The sequence below is a fragment of the Pseudoliparis swirei genome, chromosome 17, assembly GCF_029220125.1.
Source record: "Pseudoliparis swirei isolate HS2019 ecotype Mariana Trench chromosome 17, NWPU_hadal_v1, whole genome shotgun sequence".
NCBI classification, from domain to species: domain Eukaryota; kingdom Metazoa; phylum Chordata; class Actinopteri; order Perciformes; family Liparidae; genus Pseudoliparis; species Pseudoliparis swirei.
In genome coordinates this window covers 6,229,726-6,249,046 of record NC_079404.1, presented here as the reverse complement: position 1 = coordinate 6,249,046, position 19,321 = coordinate 6,229,726, and the positions used below count along the sequence as shown (strand labels likewise).

Here is a 19,321-nt window from a genome sequence, read left to right as displayed (position 1 = left end):
GCACACTCTCACCTCTCACTAGCCCCCCCCCCCCCCCCCCCCGGCTGGCCCTCCAGCAGACAAGGGAAATGTTATGTGGCCCTCTCAGGAAAACGTTTGGGGACCCCTGATCTAGATAAACACAATACATGTAAACAGAAGGAGGAAGAGAGGAGGAGGAGGGGGGGGGGCATCAGCAGGGCCACAAAGGCAGGAGGCGGGGCCAATGAAGCAGGCAGCCAGGGCAGTGCCAAGATGCAGCAATCAGGGGCAGGACGATGGTCAAGATTCCTGATGATGTTGTCACATTAAAAGTTCCCTGCAAAAATTGCACTTGCAGCCCCTCGAGATAAAAGAAAAACAAATTAATGAACGTCTATATTTAGTTCACCTTCATTCACCTTCACCAAACTATCAGCATTTCCCCGTTTAAACGACGACAATGTACCAAAGTCTGATTGAGAAAAAGACACACATGCTGTGTCTTTTTCCGTTTTCGGGCGTTGACTTGTTTTATTGCCTGTGCAAAAGAAGAATGAGGAAAAGTAGCTGGAGAGTCTTGATCAACATGGTCTAATTGAAGCACCTTCAATGCAAGTCCTCACAATTTCATAGAACTAGAATGGATAGATTAAGTAGAATAATACATAGTAGTAGTAGTAGTAGTAATAATAGTGGCAGCTCTCGTCATGGTCTACCTTAATTTGTGTGTGTGTGTGTGGAAGTGAAGCTGCTTTTGAGCGTAGTGGGTCTGGTCAGGCAAGCATCTGGGTTTTGTCTGGAATGTGTTTACTAGTATGTGTGTGTGTGTGTGTGTGTGTGTGTGTGTGTGTGTGTGTGTGTGTCGCTCGCAAAGCCGGATGCATTACAGTGCACTTACACGAACGGCGAGATTAATCCGCATCACATCCACCTGCAGCGGCGCGTCCGTACTCCGCGCATCCAGAGAACCTGAAATAGCCCCGGCGAGGGGGGAGGGGTGGACGTGCATCTCAGGCGTTGGAAACCAACGTATCCAGTTACAGGATCAGAACATCACTGCAGAGTCCGTCCACCCGGCACTGCACTACTGCACAGCACACACTCAGAGGCAGCCAGCTCCTGGCGTCACACGCTCGGCCCACATGTGTGTTCGCAAGACAACGCACCCTGACCTCCGAGCTCTGTAAAATAGTTTTACACCATTATTGTACAATTAGATTTATTTTTATATATATATTTATATGTATTAGAGATGCACCGATCAGGTTTTTGGTGCCGATCACCGAAATCAGTATCTGCCGATCCGATAATACCGAGGACCGATCACGGTGTCGATTGAAGCATTCTATTTATTGTGTAGCATTATTGCCTAGGACTATGAGGAAATACATATATAAAGCAACTCAAACATTAAAGAAATTATCGATTTCTTTAAACATTTAGGACTTTTACTTTGAAAAATGTCCTAATTGATACATCAAAATTGTTTGATTGCTATTGTAGGGGATTTCAGATATGTATGGAACACATCTGCATCATTCATTTCCTGGAACTCTTGGGGAAATCTATTTACAGGACTTTTTTTAACATACAAAAGTCTGACTTATTTTTATAAACTCTTCCTTGGTCCAGTAAACATGTTTTAATGTTAGCATAATTTAAGCTAAATCTCAGAAACGATCTATAAAGATACAAAATCAGTTCATTGTTTACTTTTATATGTTAGTGTTTGATTTGTCGTCATCTTATTTTGATAAACGGATGTTGTTTCACGGGGTTCTTTCCGCTAACTTTGCAAAACCGGATGTTGTCACTTAAATCCTTCCGCTAACTTAAAAAAACCTCTCGCTCGCCCGATCGAATGTGTTTACCGTGACCATCAGTCTATAAGGGGACATGTGAGAGTCGGCTGAGTCGACCCAGTGATTCAACTGAGGCGGCGAGCTGCGTGAGGATCTCGTGGACCTCTCTTCCTCTGCGGCCGCTGCGGCATTGTGTCTCCGTGCGGATGCGCGCGATTGAAACGCCTGATAGTTCTCACAGATGTTGCGATCTGATCGGCCGTTTGAACGCCCGATCAAACCGATACGGGAAATATATCGGATATGATCGGCGCCGATCAGATCGGTGCATCCCTAATATATATGCGTATATATATATATATATACACATATGTATATATATATTTTTTATATATATGTGTATATATATATATATTTTTTAATATGTATATATATATACATATATATTCAATTCAATGCAGTTTATTTGTATAGCCCAATTTCACAAATTACAAATTTGTCTCGGAGTGCTTTACAATCTGTACACATAGACATCCCTGTCCCAAAACCTCACATCGGACCAGGAACAACTCCCAAATAACCCAGGGGAAAAAAAAAAAAAAGAAAAACCCAGGAGAGCAAAGAGGGATCCTCTCCAGGATGGACAGATGCAATAGATGTAATGTGTACAGAAGGACATATTTAGAGTTTAAATACATTCAATGAATGTGACAGAGTGTGAAATATTAGTAGTATATATATTCCACGATGGAGACCTCCGATCCATCAGGCAGATGGCGCGGTCGAGGCGGAGCGGGCGGAGTCTAAACAGTGGGCGGAGTCTCAACAGGGCAGGGCGGGTCGGTAGCAGGAATTCCACGACCCAGACCTCGATGATCCATCAGCAGATATGAGGTATCATATAGGGTCCGGACCCCGACGAGACGTGAGAAGTCAAGGACTCCGGGAGAAAGCAGAGTTTAGTAACGGTGATTGAGAGATGAAAATTCATCCCTAAGGAGAGGAAAAAAGAGGAGATAGGTAGGTAGTGTATCCTAAACGCCCCCGCAGCTATAAGCCTATATCAAGGGGCTGGACCAGGTGAACCTGATTCAGCTAACTATAAGCTCTGTCAAAGAGGAAGGTCTTAAGTCTACTTAAACCAGAGACTGTGTCTGCCTCCCGGACTGAAGGTGCCCCATTCTACTTTTTTAAGATATGATGGTGCATCACCAATCAAGGCTTTGTAGGTTAAGAGAAGAATTTTAAAAGTGATTCTTGATTTTACTGGAAGCCAGTGCAGAGCAGCTAGTGCAGGAGTGATGTGATCTCTTTTCTTAGTTTTAGTGAGAACACGAGCTGCAGCATTCTGGATCAACTGGAGGGACCTAAGAGACTTATTAGAGCAGCCTGATAATAAGGAGTTATATATGTGTGTATATATATATATATATACATATATATGTATATATATATGTATATGGAAGGCCACTGCTTGTTCTTAAAAGTCTCCTTTCCTCTGCTTTGTATTATTATCTTACTACAAAGGACCAGCTCCCCGAAGGCATCATCAATTTTTCATGTAATATGTAAAAACGCCAAGCAGCCACACGTGTCCTGTACACTGTGTGGGCCTGGTCTCGTAGACGTTTGCGAATAAGATAGAAACTGTTCTGCCCGGTCTGAGTTGGTTCTCAGTTTTGTGTCTGGTTATCTGGTCATATTTTGTGCTGCAGGGCGAAGTCAGAAGTGTTTATTTTGAGGAAAGTGCTTTTCATAGACCACATTGCCCGCTGGAAGCAGCCATTTGTGCATTGATTTTGAGTTTGGTATCCGTTGCATATTTTTCAAGGTGGTTTAAAGGGTAAGAAAAGAATGTAGAAATACTGCAAATGGGATTACATGTATGGATAGAATTATGTTGGGCTTTTATTCAAGTCAATCCTTTCAGTTGGCGTCATCAGCCTCTAATATGATAGATTTACACAATACTTTTGATATCGCACTAGGGCTGCAACGAACGATTATTTTGATAATCGATTAATCGGTTGATTATTTTTTAGATAATCGATTAATCGGATAAAAAAACAAAAACAAAAAAAAAGTTCAACCCTTTATTCCAAACAGGGTCCGTATGGTCATGGAAAACCAGGAGAAGTCATGGAATTTTTAAATGGCTATGAGCAGGCCTAGAAAAGTAATTGAAAAAAATAAAATCCCAAAATATTTGGAAAAGTAATGCAAATGTGTTCTATTCAAATGTTAATTTACACGGAATATATACGGTATGCTTTGGAAATGTCATTGTTAGTTTAAATACAACATCTTCTCACTTTGTCACGTATAGACAGAGTTTTCACAAAATGTTTAATCATGGAAATTTGGTTTAAAGACATGGAAAGGTCCTGGAGATCCACTGGTCAGCATGTGGATGAACCCTGTTCACTGGTCAGCATGTGGATGAACCCTGTCACAAACAGACTGACAGCGGTTTACTCTCCTGAGTTGGCTATTTGTGGGTTAAACGCGTCATATGTGTCGGTGAGGGGGCGTGGCTTATCTCCGTTGCCTTTCTCCATGGAAAAATATTGTCCGCCATCCGCCACGGAATAAATAACCATGTTTTCTACGTTATACTTCTTGTGGAAATGCCACACACATCGTGACATGTAGCGCCCTGGTGTCTGGGTTCATAACGTCACCCGGAGGCGCACTCAGCTCCGTGAATGTCTCCGACGACGTGAAGGACTTCCGCTTTCAGAGAGCAGCAGCAGCCAATTAGATTCATCAACAGCGGAGCAGCTCAGCACTGATTGGCTCTCACAACGCAGCATCCTCTCCCTCCGCTCTTGTTTCTCCTGTGCCGCTCTGCGCTCAACTCAACTTTTTTTATCCTCCGCATCTTATTAAGTGCCGTAATAATCGCACGACACAACGAATCGATCATGAAATTGGTTGCCAACTATTTTAATAATCGATTTTTATAGATTTGATCGATTCGTTGTTGCAGCCCTATATCGCACTGAAGTTATTCTAATTTTAATTTGATTTCAAGGAGTAAGATTGAATACCACCATACTCATATTTTACTTCTTGGCCGATATAAAAGTAAGGAGAATAGACGAACAGATCTTTCCTGAGCTTCAGTTCAAAAATGTCTGACCTTCAAAACGGAAGGCTGGGTGGTTTTTAGTTGTAGCTGGTTGCTACTTTGCTCTGACCTTGAGCTGTATTTACCACAGTTTTGAGACGGCAGCACAGTTAAGTTACGGTGACCTTGAATGAAGATCCAGGCTCCATTTTGGAGCGCCATACTTCTGAGCTGCTCTTTATCTACTCTGCTCATTGATCTGCCTTTCTTCTTCTTCTTCTTCTCCTGGCATGTTAATATCTAGACGGTTCATAGGGTGTAGAATGGTTCTGGGCTTGTGAACTTTGACAGTCAGTGGAAGGAAGGAGGGAGGGGAGGTGATGGGGGAGGGCGTGGGGGGTAAAGACGGAGAGAGGAGGGAAAAAAGAGTGACTGAACAAGAGGTGGAAGAGAAGGAAAAGGGAAGAGGAGGATAATGAAGCGGAATGTAATGGGTGGGGCACTGTGTGTGTGCGTGTGCGTGTGCGCACCCCACCGTGAGTCAGACATGCGCAGCTGCTTCAGCCCTCGATCACACACCCGTAAACTGCTTTGAAACTAACTCTGTTGCTCTCTCTCTCTCTCTCTCTCTCTTTGACTCGCTCCATGTCTGTGTTTCTCTGACGCTCCGATTCGCCAGGCTCCGTGAGCAGTTGCAACGAATGCAGGAAACTCGAGTCGTAAGTCACAGAGATCTAACTGGTTTTTAAAAAAAAAGAAAAAACAGCAGCACATCATAAATTACTCATTTTATACCCCGTTGTTATTCATTACACACGCATAACATAACCGTAACGCGGTGCCTTGCTCCTGCTACGTCTCCAGACTCCTTACCGTGGTTCATGTGGGTTGAACCAGCAACCGTTTCTGTTACCAAGCCAAGTCCGGAGTATACACTGAGCTACTGCTTCTTGTTGGCACCAAGCGGCAACCTCCGAGGCAAAAAAAATGAAGCCAACGCTGCCAAAAGTTGCAGTACCTCCAACGGCCACCGTAGGCGGGCTCCAAAAGCAAGTCAATCCCCATAGACCACCATGTTAAAATGCCGATTTTACAGCAGAGATTAACATGTTTCCAGCCTGGTACAAAACACAGTTTGGGTCTCTAAATGCTGTCCTGGTAGTGAACATTGGTGTAATTGAGGGTGTGGTCACTTTGAGTGACAGGTGGGTGCAGTCTCAGGTCGCTAGTCGCTAGCTGTCAAAAACACCCAACAATGTGAATTTGGGCTAAAAAATTTGAATTTAAAGTTGATGGACGTACGTACATGGAAAAAGAATGAAGACATCTTAGACAAACAAATATACTTATTATACAAATATACTGTACTCTAATGGCATTTTCCTTCCACTCAACGACCGACATGAATGCCAATCTTTGTATCTGCAGTAAACTAATATTGGGATTTTTGTGGGATTACGCTAGTCCTGTCATAAATTAGGTGAGATGCATATCTGTGTGTCAGCTATTTATATACGGCTTGGAGATGTTCAGTTTAGCATAAAGACAGAAGGGAGTACAGCTCTATTAAATAACTAGAACGGGCACTCGGTAGAGCGCATACCTTCGCATATCACAAGATTGGGCATTGAATTATGAACATTTTGGCATTAGTTGCATGCCAATTGGATAGAAATTGACCGCGCTATGGTAAAAAGAAGATTTGCACCTTTTCATGACCTTGACCTTTGACCCGATCAATCCCAAAATCGAATCAAATGGTCCTCGGATAATAACCAATCATCCCACCAAATTTCATGCGATTCGGTTTAATACTTTTTGAGTTATGCGAGTAACACGCATACAAATAAATAAATACACGGTGATCAAAACATAACCTTCCGCATTTTCAATGCGAAGGTAACTGGCACTGTAGAGAGCGCATACCTTCGCATATCACAAGATTGGACATTGGATTATGAACATTCTGGCATTCGTTGCATGCCAATTGGATACAAATTGGGAAAAAGAAGATGTTGACCTTTTCATGACCTTGACCTTTGACCCGATTGATCCCAAAATTTAATCAAATGGTCCCCGAATAATAACCAATCATCCCACCAAATGTCATGCGATTCGGTTTAATACTTTTTGTGTTATGCGAGTAACATGCATACAAATAAATAAATAAATACATGGCGATCAAAACATAACCTTCCGCATTTTCAATGCGAAGGTAATAATATAATATATCCTTTCTTTATCCCAGTGGGTACATTCTTCTCTGTATTTGACCCATCCTGGGATATTAAGGAGCAGTGGGCTGCAGTAAAGCCCCCAGGGAGCAACTGGGGGTTCAGTGTCTTGCTCAAGGACACTTCGACACGCAACTATGGGGAGAGCGGGGAATCGAACCGGGTACCTTCTGGTTACTGGACGAATCCCCACTGAGTTACAGCCGACCCAATACAGACATCAGGGCTCCAGACTAACTTTTTTTACAAGGAGCACAGTGGCCCCTAACTTAAAATTGTAGGGGCGCAAGCAGAAAATTTAGGGGCGCACACTATAAATCGACTTGCAAAGTTTTCCCATCATTTTTACTGTATTACTGATAAATAATTTGACAATATACAATCTTATAAACTTGTGCAATAGTTTTAATAACATACACCAGTTATACAGCTTAAAAATACAAAACGAATATTTATGCTCTACTGACAACAACAGAACAAGTTGTAGACATAACTTGTGCATTAACACTTCCTACAAAAGATCACCCCTTGGTGGGGGAGAAGGTGCCTGTGTTGGCCAGCCCTTGTAATTAGGCCTCCTTGATTGAGCCACATGTCAACAGCCTCTTTGGCATCAAAATCATCGATGTTCGGTCCCTCCACACTAATTCTGATGAAGTCCTCAACAGTGTCTACATGAAGAGACCCCCTGACATCTGACTTAATCCTCTTCTGGGAAGAGAATCCTCTCTCGCACATAGCAGAAGACACTGGGAGTGCAAGCATCATGTGTACAAGATGTAGGATGTTCTCCAAAGAATAGAATAATAGTTTAGGTTTCAGTCAATCAAAAAGTCATATGCCAATTAAATTAATGAGAATATCATATTTACTTTGTAGTCGGAGCAGAACGGCATTTTGGTCAACATCATCCCCCACAGGGCATGGTATGACTTGTCCATATAGTTTGTAACAATGGAAATGTTCATCGACTGATACTCCTCTCTTGCCAGCTTGGTATCACAGGCATTTCTAAAAATAGTGAAAGGAAAAAATTATCAAACTAAGTTTCTGTAGGATCAAGGTAAATGTTTGAAATGCTGTTCTGTGTTATAATGTTTATATGTTGTCATGATCATTGATAAGAGCTACTAACCTTGTTAGGATGGGGGAGAAGTGGTCCAGCAGGAAGTCCAGCTCCTCTGCACCATAATCTGTCAGGAGATGTCTTTGTTCAGGCCAGGAATCGTGATTTAATATTTTGAATGACCTCACTGCCCTCGTTGTTGCTAATGAGGACCCTTCATCTATCAAAAAAAACAAAGAGAAAGAGAGATTAAATGAAAAGAAAAATAGATGTGTCATAATTATATACAAATTGTACTGTGTTTTCACTTGCCAAGTAGACTGCTGAACCTCTGCTTCAGGTGCAGCACAGTGCACTCGACTGTTGCAGCTGAGGTGTGCTTTCCATTGAGAGTCCATCTGCTCCCAGACCAGAGACTTCTCCTTTGATGGTGACCCCCTGCGTTAACAAAAGATTCAACATTTAGAGAAATATTACAAATAAATAAATAAAATCTAAAATAATATAATATAATAACTGCTCACCTGATATTTGTACAAAGGGTGAGCCTCACCATCACTCTCTTGTTGTCTTCTCTGGGCCTGACGGTCTGCCAGTAATTCTGCTCGCCTACCACCTGGCTTGCATCTCACTGACATGGCAACTGTCTTGTCTAACCACCCTGTTTCTGTCCCTAGTTTCTTGAAGGCCTCTTTGGTGGCATCATATACACCTTAAAATGAAATCACATATTGTGCACAATTATTTATGTGTTAGTCCTACCACCAGCCTAACAGCTTAATCATCATGGTGCCTGTTTGCCTTCATGAACTGCAAAACATTCACAACAGAGAACTCTTCAGAAGTTACTGTCTTGAGTTTAAACTTAATTTGAGAGAAAACATACCGTGAGCATGTGCATGTTGCACTTCGATGTGGCCAATCAAAACATTTGTTGGTTTCCCTTGTTGCAGGATCCTGGCATATATGATTTCACACTCTTTTGTTGACGTATCTGTGTCCCCATCAATCATGATTGACAGATAAGGAGCGTCCTTAATCTTCTCGTACGTCTTCCGTTTCAGTGTATCTGCGATGATGCCAACAAACTGTGCGCATGCTGTGTCGTTATTGTATGTTGCGTTTAGTTTGACACCATTCTTCCTTTGTAGATCAAGTTGGCCTTTAAATTTCGTAAAAGGCAGTTCTTCTTTGGCAATGAAATACGCCGTGTTAAACTTCAATCGCAATTCGGCCTCCTCGGCGCACTGGTTAGCAGCCTCTTGTCTTCTAAATGCGACTGGGAGTGGAGCTGCACTTTCATTGCACGGGTCGCGGCACATTTGATGTTTCAGACTGGCGTTGTGTTTGATCAGCGTGTCGTGTTTTAATTGTGTAGTGCCAGTCTTATCAGCACATTTCGTGTTCCCCGCATGTTGTGGGAATCGACAGCAGAATTTACAGTTCATTGAATTGGTCTCCCTGAAATACCTCAGCCGGGTGAACTCGCGCAGCCACTCATCGCGAAAGCTGAATTTCCTGCCTTTTTCCGCCGCGACCGTTTCCTCACAATCTGAGTCGGACTCATTCTCGGGATTTGTCTTCTCTATATCATGAGGTTTAGGAAGAAAGTACGAACTGATAGTCCGCTTCGCCATTGTCCATTGTTTACAGGAGACACCGCTATGTCAAATCTTTGGATTCGCGATAACCCCCAAGACCCGCCTCTTTTCACACGTTAGCCTATAACCGTGGTCATCCCCCCCCCCTTCCCGCTGTCAATCACCCCCCCCCCCCCCCTTCTTTTGTTGTCTCCAAGGCAAAGAAATCAAATCGTGTGTGCAGCCAGAGAACTAACCGGTCTGCATCATTCATGAGCCGGTCGCAAAGTCTGAAGTCACGACGAGCTCAAAGAGTGCAGAAGTTGTGATAGATGGGTGGAGAGGACGTCGCTCCCCCTCCCACCTTGTGCAGACCAGTCTCTCACCTACTGCTCTACTTCCTCCTCGCCTTCCTTCTCTTCCTTCCTGCGCCCCCGCCCAGCGGAACCCCCCCTCCTCTCTCCTTCTCTTCCTCCTCCTCTCCCCCCCATCTCACTCTTTGTCATCTCTCTGGGTGAATTCCCAGCTGACTCTGTTTGTCATGGCAACCAACCAGTCGTGGTGACTGGGCCTACAGCACACACCTCCTGTGCGTGTGTGTGTGTGCGCGCCTGTTCGTGAGTGTGTGTGTGTGTGTGTGCAGACAGCAACTGTCTGCATGAGCCCGTCAGCCTGGATTAGAGTCAAACACACTGCAGCGACTCCTGTTCTTCCTTCTCTTGTTTCCGTCCATCTCTCCGCTGCGTTCCCGGCTTTCTCCGGAGCGCCGACGATGAGACCATCGGGTAGTTTGACTCGACGGGGGGATCGGTTCAGCTGGAATATGTACAGGATGTTAAGGTGAGGGGAATGCAGCGTTCCTTCAAAGCCGCCCGGCTCGGATGAACTGCAATGAGCTGGAATTAAGGGGAATTCAATGATTCCGACAAAAGAGAGAGAAAAGCGAGATATACAAAAAGACAAATTGGTGAAAATAAAATGTCACTTCTAGCTGGTCAATTCCTGGATGTAATTGTGTGAAACCACACAAGTCTGGAGAGGTCGCAGCCGTCTTATGTGAAAGAGTCCCAACGCGGTTCCACGTGCGTGCCGTCTGAAGTGGTATAAGTAACTCAATGTGCTCTTCTCATATGGCAGTAACAGGGGTGGGCGGCTGGGGGGTTGGGCTTAAAATCTGGCCTTTGATCTTGCTGTACAGCAGGGGGGAACGCTGCCGTTGCATCAGGAGTGCGTGTGTGCTGGGCGACGGCGTGCAGCGGCGAGGCTCGCTCTGCAGCTGCTCTTGGTTTCAATGGATGTGTTTTTTTCCCTTTTCTTTTTAATCCCCTGTTGCAGTGAGCTCGTTGCATTCAAGCAGCTTTTTTAATCGCCACGCTTAAGCTGCTGGGCTTCAGTCTGCAAACGTCACTGGTGAGATGTGGCATGACAATCAGTGCGTTTACGTGATGGTATAATTCGAATCTTGCTTTAGTCGGACTCTGCTATCTTTTGGGGGATCTGCTATTATCCCAATATACATGGCAGTGAGTAATTCGAATCATTGGCCGAAAGCATGTCATATCCGATACGATAGGCGGCGCTGTTTTCATTACAACTCGTGGTGATACAGCCATTTCCGCTTGACCTCTTCACCACTACCAACAACAACCAACAACAACAACATCAACATTTCGAGAAAGATGGCGAACAGAGAGCAAGGCGGCTACATCCTCGACTATTCTTGCATGATGTTAATAGTGATATTATCGTCTCTTTCGACTTCCGGGTCAGACATGGGAGGGAGGGAGGGAGGAGGGCGGCGGGATCTCAAGCATGCGCAAAGACGCAAAGTCCAGTTCCTAATCCAATTCACCGTTACATGCCGCGATAGTCGAATTATCAACCGGATCGGATCGAGTTATCCAGGGGTGTTAATCGGATCGTAGTCGGACCGCACATAGTCGAACAAAGGTGTTTACATGAAACGGATAATTCGCTTTCAGTCCGACTAAGCCAGTTATTCGAATGCATGTAAACACGGTCAGTGATGATCTACGGCTAGATCTAGCAGTGCTAGTGGATTTGAATCAACTAACAAACATTAGCCATGTTTTTTTTTTATTGACTTTTTTTGCAATATCAGAATAATATGTACAATTTCACCAATGTAGAAATACTAGTACTGCTTTAAAAGTGATGGAAAAATGTAACTATTGAACCCCAACTGGCCCACGCCTAAATCATTAATTATGGGTTGTATTTCTATCGATACAGTTGATTAATTAAATGGTCGATCACGACACATTGAATGGCAGTCCCTTTGGCTCACTTTCATGCAAAGATGACACTTTTATTTTTTATTTAAATCTGGGTGAATCCCATTTTTTCCCGAGGGTGACGTGGCCAAGACGGGCAGCAACGTAAGAAACGCATAGTTACGAACAAAAAACACAGAACAAGATGAGTTAAGAGATACTAAAAGTTAAGAGACATAACCGAGTTGATTTAACCCTTGTGTTGCCTTAGGGTCAATTTGACCCGAATCAATATTACACCCTTGTGTCGCCTTAGGATTAATTTGACCCCATTCAATGTTTAATGTGGTGTTCTTTCGGTAGTCAACAAACAAACATAAAGTGCCTCACACTTAAACTTGGAAAACAATATTAATTCTAATAATTTTCTGGAGGTTTTAATTGCTGGCGTCAAATTGAACCCAAAGGGTAAAATATGTTAGTAAATATAAAGGTAACAGGAGGGTGAAACATTGAATCGGGTCAAAATGACCCTAAGACGACAGGAGGGTTAAGAAACATTGACATTTTTGGGAACCCGCCTCCATTTCTTTCATTTTATATTTAAAAGCAGTAAGTCATATCAGGTCTTTGAGTTTTAAATGATTCTGGAAACATATTTGCTCAGCTCCGGGAATAAGGTAAACAAAATGTAAATGCATCAAACACAAAAGGAGAATCATCTCAGAATAACCAGCGGCAACCCAAGATAACGTTTTCTTTGCCTTGTGATGAGCGACGAATTAACTCTCTGCTTTGATGTTTTCCAGATATATGTTCGGTAAAGGTGCGAAGCGGAAGCTGGACGAGGATGAAGAGGGGCTGGAAGGCAAAACGCTGGAGGCGCCGGTGGCGGGAGGGGGACTGGGCCCGGTGCCGGAGGGCCTGTCCAAGGTGTCGTACGCCCTGCAGCGGCAGACCATCTTCAACATCTCCCTGATGAAGCTGTACAGCCAGCGGCCGCTCGGCGAGCCCAGCCTGGAGCGCCGCGTGCTCATCAACAACATGCTGCGGCGCATCCAGGACGAGCTCAAGCTGGAGGGCTCCCTGCGGCCGCTGCTCCTGCCGCCCTCGCCGCCGCCCGACGACCCCACGGACGAGGGTTTCCGCGAGGCGGCGCCCTCCTTTGGCGCCCTGTCCACGGCGGCGATCCAGCCGTCGGCGCTGCTGACGGCGGCGATCGTCCCGCCGCGTTCGCCCCGCCCAACGGTGCCTCCCAACTGCCGGACGCCCCAGGCCGGCCCCGCCCCTCTGGAGGCCTGCCTGACCCCGGTGTCTCTGCTGGAGGAGGACGGCGGAGACTCAGCCTTTTGCACTCCGTCGCCGCCGACTCCTCCTCTGTCGCCCCCTCCGGCGCCGCCTCCTCCGCTACCCTCGGCACTTCTGAGCCCGGCGCCCCCCGCCCCGTCCAGCGGCGGTTTCCCCTCTGCTCTGAGTGACATGGAGTTGGCTCCTCCCACAGCCATAACAAGGACAGCAGCCGCTGATAGTACGACCGTGACTACCTCCCCCGCGCCGCGCCCCCCGCCCTCCCACCACGCGGCCCTCTCCCTTTCACCCGCGGGCCCACTTCGAGACTGCAGGCCCGCGGGTGCTAAACCAGCGGCGGCCGGCGTCTTGCTCGCAGAAGCCCGTTGCGCCGAGCTCAGGCCGATGGACCCTCTGTCCACGCTCCCCCCCGGTGGCCTCGGAGACATTTCCTCCTCTTCCTCCTCCTCCTCCTCCTCGCCCTCGGGGTTTCTCTCAGACTTGGCGCTGGACGACGTCCTGTTCGCCGATATCGACACGTCCATGTATGATTTTGACCCCTGCACGGCGGCGGGGGCCGTGGGAGCGGCAGGAGGCGGCCTCACCAAGTTACCGCCGGCGGTGATGGCGGACGACCTCCTCAAGTCGTTGGCGTCGCCGTACAGCGGCCCCGCCCCCCAGGTCTCAGCCAATCAGCCTTTCAAAATCGACCTGACAGAACTGGACCACATCATGGAGGTGTTGGTGGGGTCGTGACTCGCCGACACCAGAAACACACAGGCAGTTTAAAATGACAAAGACTGGAATTAACTTTTGGGGGTGTTTTCTGGTTGTTGTTGTTTTTGTTTTTTAACTCTCTTCAAAGGTCGGTAATTGTAAACATCGATGGGGATGTCAATTAATACTACTATGACAACTACTACTACACAACACTGTGCATGCACTGCGCTCGCCTTTCTAAATGCAGAAATGAAGGAACTGGGAAACAAAGACAGCCACACGCACACAGGTTTGTATTCCTATACTTGTGAGGACCTTCTTTGACTCCAATTAATTCCCGTATCCTAATTTTTAACCTAGTTTTAACCTGAACCGAAGCCTTAACCCTGGGAAGTAACTGTAAACCGAAAACTATGAAGACCGGCAGATTGTCCTCATTCTGGGGGATTTTTGCAATCATTCTTTTCTTTTGAGGACATTAACTCCTCACAGGTCTAGTAATACAAGTATACACACATGACACACACACACACACACACACACACACACACACACACACACTAAACACACTGAATTCATGGCTTTTTAGCAGATGAGTGCCTTTCAAAATGACCACTTCTTCAATTCCTGTTTTTACAGTATTTATCTTTTTTCTTTTCTAGTTCTTCTCACTTTTTAAATTGTATTTATTGTATGGTGTTCAAACTTATTATGAAGTCAGGTAATTTCTCATGATCACAAACTAATTATTTAATTTGCATCTTATGACAGAGGCTATGTTTTTATGTGTAAAGCGAGCATCGAAAAGGTATTTAATGAGGAATATATTGTTTCAACAGTGTGCCGCATTACATATGAGGTATATAACCACGCTTTGGGAACGGCTCTAAAAGCACATGGCTTTGGGTGTTCGTTAAACGTTTACACTTCATGACTATGAATTAATTTCAGGACTTTTTTTCCCTTCTTACCCTTCCTTATTGGCAGGCACATCTCCATGTAACTGTGCTGGATGCCGTTTTACGTGAGCCCGGACGACGTGCTCGTTATCACGCTTCAGTGACGGCAGAAATTCAAATGAGCGACGCCCACAGGAGAGCTTGACACGTTTACATCGGAAACCAAATGCAGATAATCTGAAAAGTCCAAAACAAGACAAGAGACGGAGACAAACAACTATTGCAAAGAATCACACAAAGAAAACGGCGTTGACGGATTTCCAACATGAGTGGCAGACTAATTACAGTGCGGCATACAGTACTACACACACACACACACACAGTATGTTAACTTAAGTTTGGCAAGAGGATCTCAGGGTTTGGCTCACACTTTTTTTTACGCTGAACCCCGGAGCTCAGCACGTATGGCAGAGGGAGGGCTAAATCATCGCGGGGGGAACACACACCACGGTGTCAACCTGATACTGCAACAATGCAAAAGACTCCCTGTCATCTCCAAACGACAAAGGAATCTTGCAGCACTAAACGACAAAACATGACGGCTGAGTGCGGCATCTAGGATGAGGATACCCGCGGTCTACATGTTTGTTTGTTTTTTGCCAGCAGACCACAACACACACACACACACACACACACAGTTTTAACCCTTGTGTTGCCTTCGGGTCATTTTGACCCGATTCAATGTTTCACCCTCCTGTCGCCTTCGGGTCAATATGACCCGATTCAATGTTTAACCCTCCTATTACCTTTATATTTACTAACATATTTTACCCTTGAGGTCAATATGACCCCAGCTATTAAAATCTCCAGAAAATTATTAGAATTAATATTGTTTTCCAAGTTTAAGTGTGAGGTACTTTATGTTTGTTTGTTGACTCCCGAAAGAACACCGACATTAAACATTGAATCGGGTCAAAATGACCCGAAGGCGACACGAGGGTTAAAGAAAAAAAATAGCGTATTCCTCAAATGTCCGCCGGTGAGCTTTTTCTATCGAAGTTAGAAATAGTCCATTCACACAAATTTCTCTACCTTTTTTAAAAGCAAGTTGCTGTTAAGTTTGGTGTTTTTAATATAACCGTTAACTGAGGTGTTCCGTGAAAAATGGGATCAAACTCGATGGACGAGAGTAGAATGGAGCCACAGCTTTTGAAAGGATTGTCCCAACATTTACACACAGCCCATTGTGAGAGACCAACATGACGGCACCAGCAGGGTTGTCACGTGACAGGGAGCTGAAGACACAGGTATCAGCCAATCACAGACCTGCCATGCAGAGGTCACGCTAATTACTGGACTTGCAGATACTTGGCGTGTTTACGGGAGGTGATGCAACACAAAGCCTTTTCCCTGCTGCACTATTCAGAACAACAGTCAGACAATTCAATGAGGTTTTAAATAATAGGCTGCAACTTTAGAGGAATAATCCACCCTGGGGGACGATTAACGCATCACCAGTCATTCATGTACAATCATGTTGGTACTTTCTGTGGGGCGATGTCATAAGTCATCTTGAGGCTACTTTTGGTGACATTGGATTCTGCCCCTTCCACACTCTTGTGATTGTAAATATCAACGCGCAATGACGACTTTTCAAAAGCACGAAGTGTGAAACACGCTTTGTCGTAGATCCCGTTTGCTTTTGACGCATCACAAGTGAATTACAAATGGACATAGTCATACCGGGGGGAAATAAATGTCCCCGGAAAAGCACGTTCAGAGTGCAGTGAAGTTGTATGGGAACGTGATTTCGTGGAAGATTGAGTTGGGCCATCGGAACATGCTCCAAACATTTCTTATGACACTATTACCCTAGAAAGTGGTTTTGGCAAACATGTTGTCGACGGTTTGCTGCACTTCGGCATTCTGGGGGAGTTCTGTCTCCGGCCGCCTGATGAGTTCAAGTCCCATTTTCACTCGCTCTCTTTTTGACTCTTTCGGCTGCGCAGTTTGGTGCTGCGAGTTCAAGCGTGAAGGCTCATCATGTCACGGTATTAATGTCAAAGATATTGAGTGCAGCTTTAATGTCGACGGAGGAAGATGCCCGCAGATGAACAGTGGCGCAGACATGCAACCAGGTGGATTTTTTCCTTCAACAGCAGTCACTTTTAAGTTGCACAATTAACCCTAAACACTTTAACGTCCGCCAACGCGGCCTCGCTATGGTAACAAAACGGTATGTTCATGTTTTTCTTTCGACGCAGCCGTTGTGAACGGGACAGAATGTGTGAGTCTGACTCATCGTACAGCGCGAGCCAACAGCAGAGAGGTCGGGCTGGTGTCAGAACGCGTTCCGGTGGAAGATCTTAAGTTTCCCAGCATGCATTTGACCTCAGTTAGTACGCAAGGAAACTGCATTGAAACCGAATCCAAAGCAACGTGAGCTGAGCAGAGAAGAGCACCGACGAAGAGCACCGACGAAGACCGTTTGCAGACGGCGGTCTCGTTTCTTTCTCCGTTAAGTGCTTTTTTCCCTCTTTTTTTTGTGGGGTCAATGAAGTTATTTATTCATATTGTTTTTTCTTCTCCGTGTAAATATATTTATTTTTTATGTGAAGTGAACATTTGGATTGTAAATGTGTGTACAGAATGTGTGGTAGGAATGTATCAGATAGGATTGTATCTGAGTATGGAATTATGGGTGGAAGCCATTTTATATATAGATAGATAGATATCTATATATGAATATATACAAAGTTAGTTATTATCTTTTTTTTATGTTTCTTTATCATTGTTTTTTGTGTGTTGGCGACGGCAACTTTTTACACCTTTTTTTGTACACTTTTTGTTCCACCATTTTTGTTCCAGATGTCAAGGCGAACAGTTCATGCAGCAATACTCCGATGTCAACGACTCCAAAGCCTGTCACAGACGCTTCAATGCCAAAAGTAATGTACATAGTATGAACAACATTCGAGCTCCTGAGGCTTTTTTGTTTTTTTTTGTCGATCAGTGTTTGTTACCGAACCTTGTTTTAGCGCTGGACCGAACACGCAGCGGTTTGAATCGGCCAGCGAGGCCGATTTCCTCTGCGAAGGCTGTATTTTACACAGACCTCAGAGCTGTGCCTTTTTCTATGCAATACACACAGAGAGAAACTATCTGCTGACCACTGTATTGGGATCCAAATGTGGACTGTAGATAATAAATACATATATATGTATGTGTATGTGCGTTTTATATTTGTCTATCTATATATATATATACCCACATATGTATGTGGGTATATATATATTAGTATATGAGATAAATGGACAGCTGTCTAGGAATTTGAAACAGTCTTACTTTTGTAGTTTTATATATATATCAATATATATATACACAATAAACTGTAACAAGGGCAGATGCCTGTTTTGTCTCCTTTCTGATATTGTTAAACGTTCTTGTTCTTGATGCATGCACATAAACAAATTGACCTTCACTTACATCATTGACGTTTGACCACTTAAAAAAAACCAACACTTGACTCAAGTTCCACTTTTTTACCAGGCATGAGGTAACCTTATCAAAAGGTCAAATTAAGGTGTAGACTTGATTCATTCATTCACACCTGGGTAGACTACAGCATCTGTTTTCTCATGTTCACCTCTGCGTTCACATGACCTCATTCAATTCAATTGAGTTTATTCGATACAGCCCGATATTACGAATTTCCCTCGGCGGGCTTTACAATCTGTACACATACGACATGGACCTCGCATCGGATCAGGAGGAACTCCCAAGAAATAGAAAAAACCCTTTCAGGGGGAAAAGGGGAAGAAACCTTCAGGAGAGCAACAGAGGAGGGTCCCTCTCCAGGATGGACAGAAGCATTAGATGTCATATGACCAGAAGGAATCATTACAGAGTTACAACACATTCAATGAGTATGACAGAGTGTATGAATAGTTGGTAGTAGGCATGGACCACGATCCAGAAAGGGGGGGCGCATCAGCAGGGCCATGAAAGGAGGCCGGCCCACCAGGCAGGAGGCATCAGACTCAGCCAGGTCCAATGGACCCTATGAGACGTGAAGTCACAAAGACTCCGGGGAGGAAGTCGAGTTAGTAATGTGCAATAGTAAGATGAAAATTCATCCTTAAGAAGAGGGAGAAGAGGAGATAGGAGCTCAGTGCATCCTAAAACATCCCCCAGCAGCCTATAAGCCTATAGGAGCATCTCTAGGGCCTGGACCAGGTGAACCTAACCCTAACTATAAGACTATCAAAGAGGAAAGTCTTAAGTCTACTCTTAAATGTGGTGACTGTGTCTGCCTAGGCGGACTGACGAGGTCGCGTGATGATGTCTTCTCGGCTCATTTAGCTGACTTGTTAGCAACCATTTTTTTAAGACACACGTCAAATTTCCCCCAAAGGGATTGTAGCAGCTCTATTGTCGCTACCCGTGGGTTTCCCCCACAAGCACCAAG

At 44.7% G+C, this 19,321-nt stretch overlaps 2 protein-coding genes across 7 annotated transcripts in view; one reads left to right on the top strand and one right to left on the bottom strand.

The window, feature by feature from the left end:
- sertad2b (SERTA domain containing 2b) overlaps positions 1-18,080 on the top strand; it is a 48,313-nt gene extending 30,233 nt beyond the window's left edge. For 2 of the 4 annotated variants that reach the window (XM_056436134.1, XM_056436135.1), the window contains exon 2: positions 12,757-18,080. In XM_056436134.1, the coding sequence (XP_056292109.1) occupies positions 12,761-13,990 (1,230 nt within the window). In that variant the 5' untranslated portion in view covers positions 12,757-12,760 and the 3' untranslated portion in view covers positions 13,991-18,080. Of the gene's footprint in view, positions 1-10,214; positions 10,554-12,756 lie in introns of those variants that run through there. The other 2 variants (XR_008834298.1, XM_056436132.1) reach the window with 2 other exon arrangements.
- LOC130207497 (zinc finger protein 862-like) lies at positions 7,037-9,813 on the bottom strand. 3 transcript variants are annotated; one of them, XR_008834300.1, is made up of 6 exons: positions 9,020-9,813; positions 8,658-8,845; positions 8,446-8,571; positions 8,203-8,353; positions 7,940-8,078; positions 7,037-7,856 (listed from the first exon to the last, which is right to left on the bottom strand). XR_008834300.1 is itself a non-coding variant. In XM_056436140.1 (4 exons), the coding sequence occupies exons 1-3, from the start codon at positions 9,768-9,770 to the stop codon at positions 8,470-8,472; spliced, it is 1,041 nt and encodes a 346-aa protein (XP_056292115.1). In that variant the 5' UTR covers positions 9,771-9,813; the 3' UTR covers positions 8,103-8,353; positions 8,446-8,469. The 3 variants fall into 3 exon arrangements, 1 of the variants encoding a protein (XP_056292115.1); XR_008834299.1 differs by having other exon boundaries at positions 7,037-8,078; XM_056436140.1 differs by lacking the exons at positions 7,037-7,856; positions 7,940-8,078 and having other exon boundaries at positions 8,103-8,353.
- Positions 18,081-19,321: the final 1,241 nt, after the last annotated feature.

Bases quoted from the DNA above. Each gene is read 5' to 3' on its own strand.
- LOC130207497 (XM_056436140.1), bottom strand. From the start codon at position 9,770: ATGGCGAAGCGGACTATCAGTTCGTACTTTCTTCCTAAACCTCATGAT. The intron at 8,846-9,019 runs GTATGTTTTCTC...TTTCATTTTAAG, and splicing joins GCAACATGCACATGCTCACG to GTGTATATGATGCCACCAAA. The intron at 8,572-8,657 runs GTGAGCAGTTAT...TTGTTAACGCAG, and splicing joins ACCCTTTGTACAAATATCAG to GGGGTCACCATCAAAGGAGA.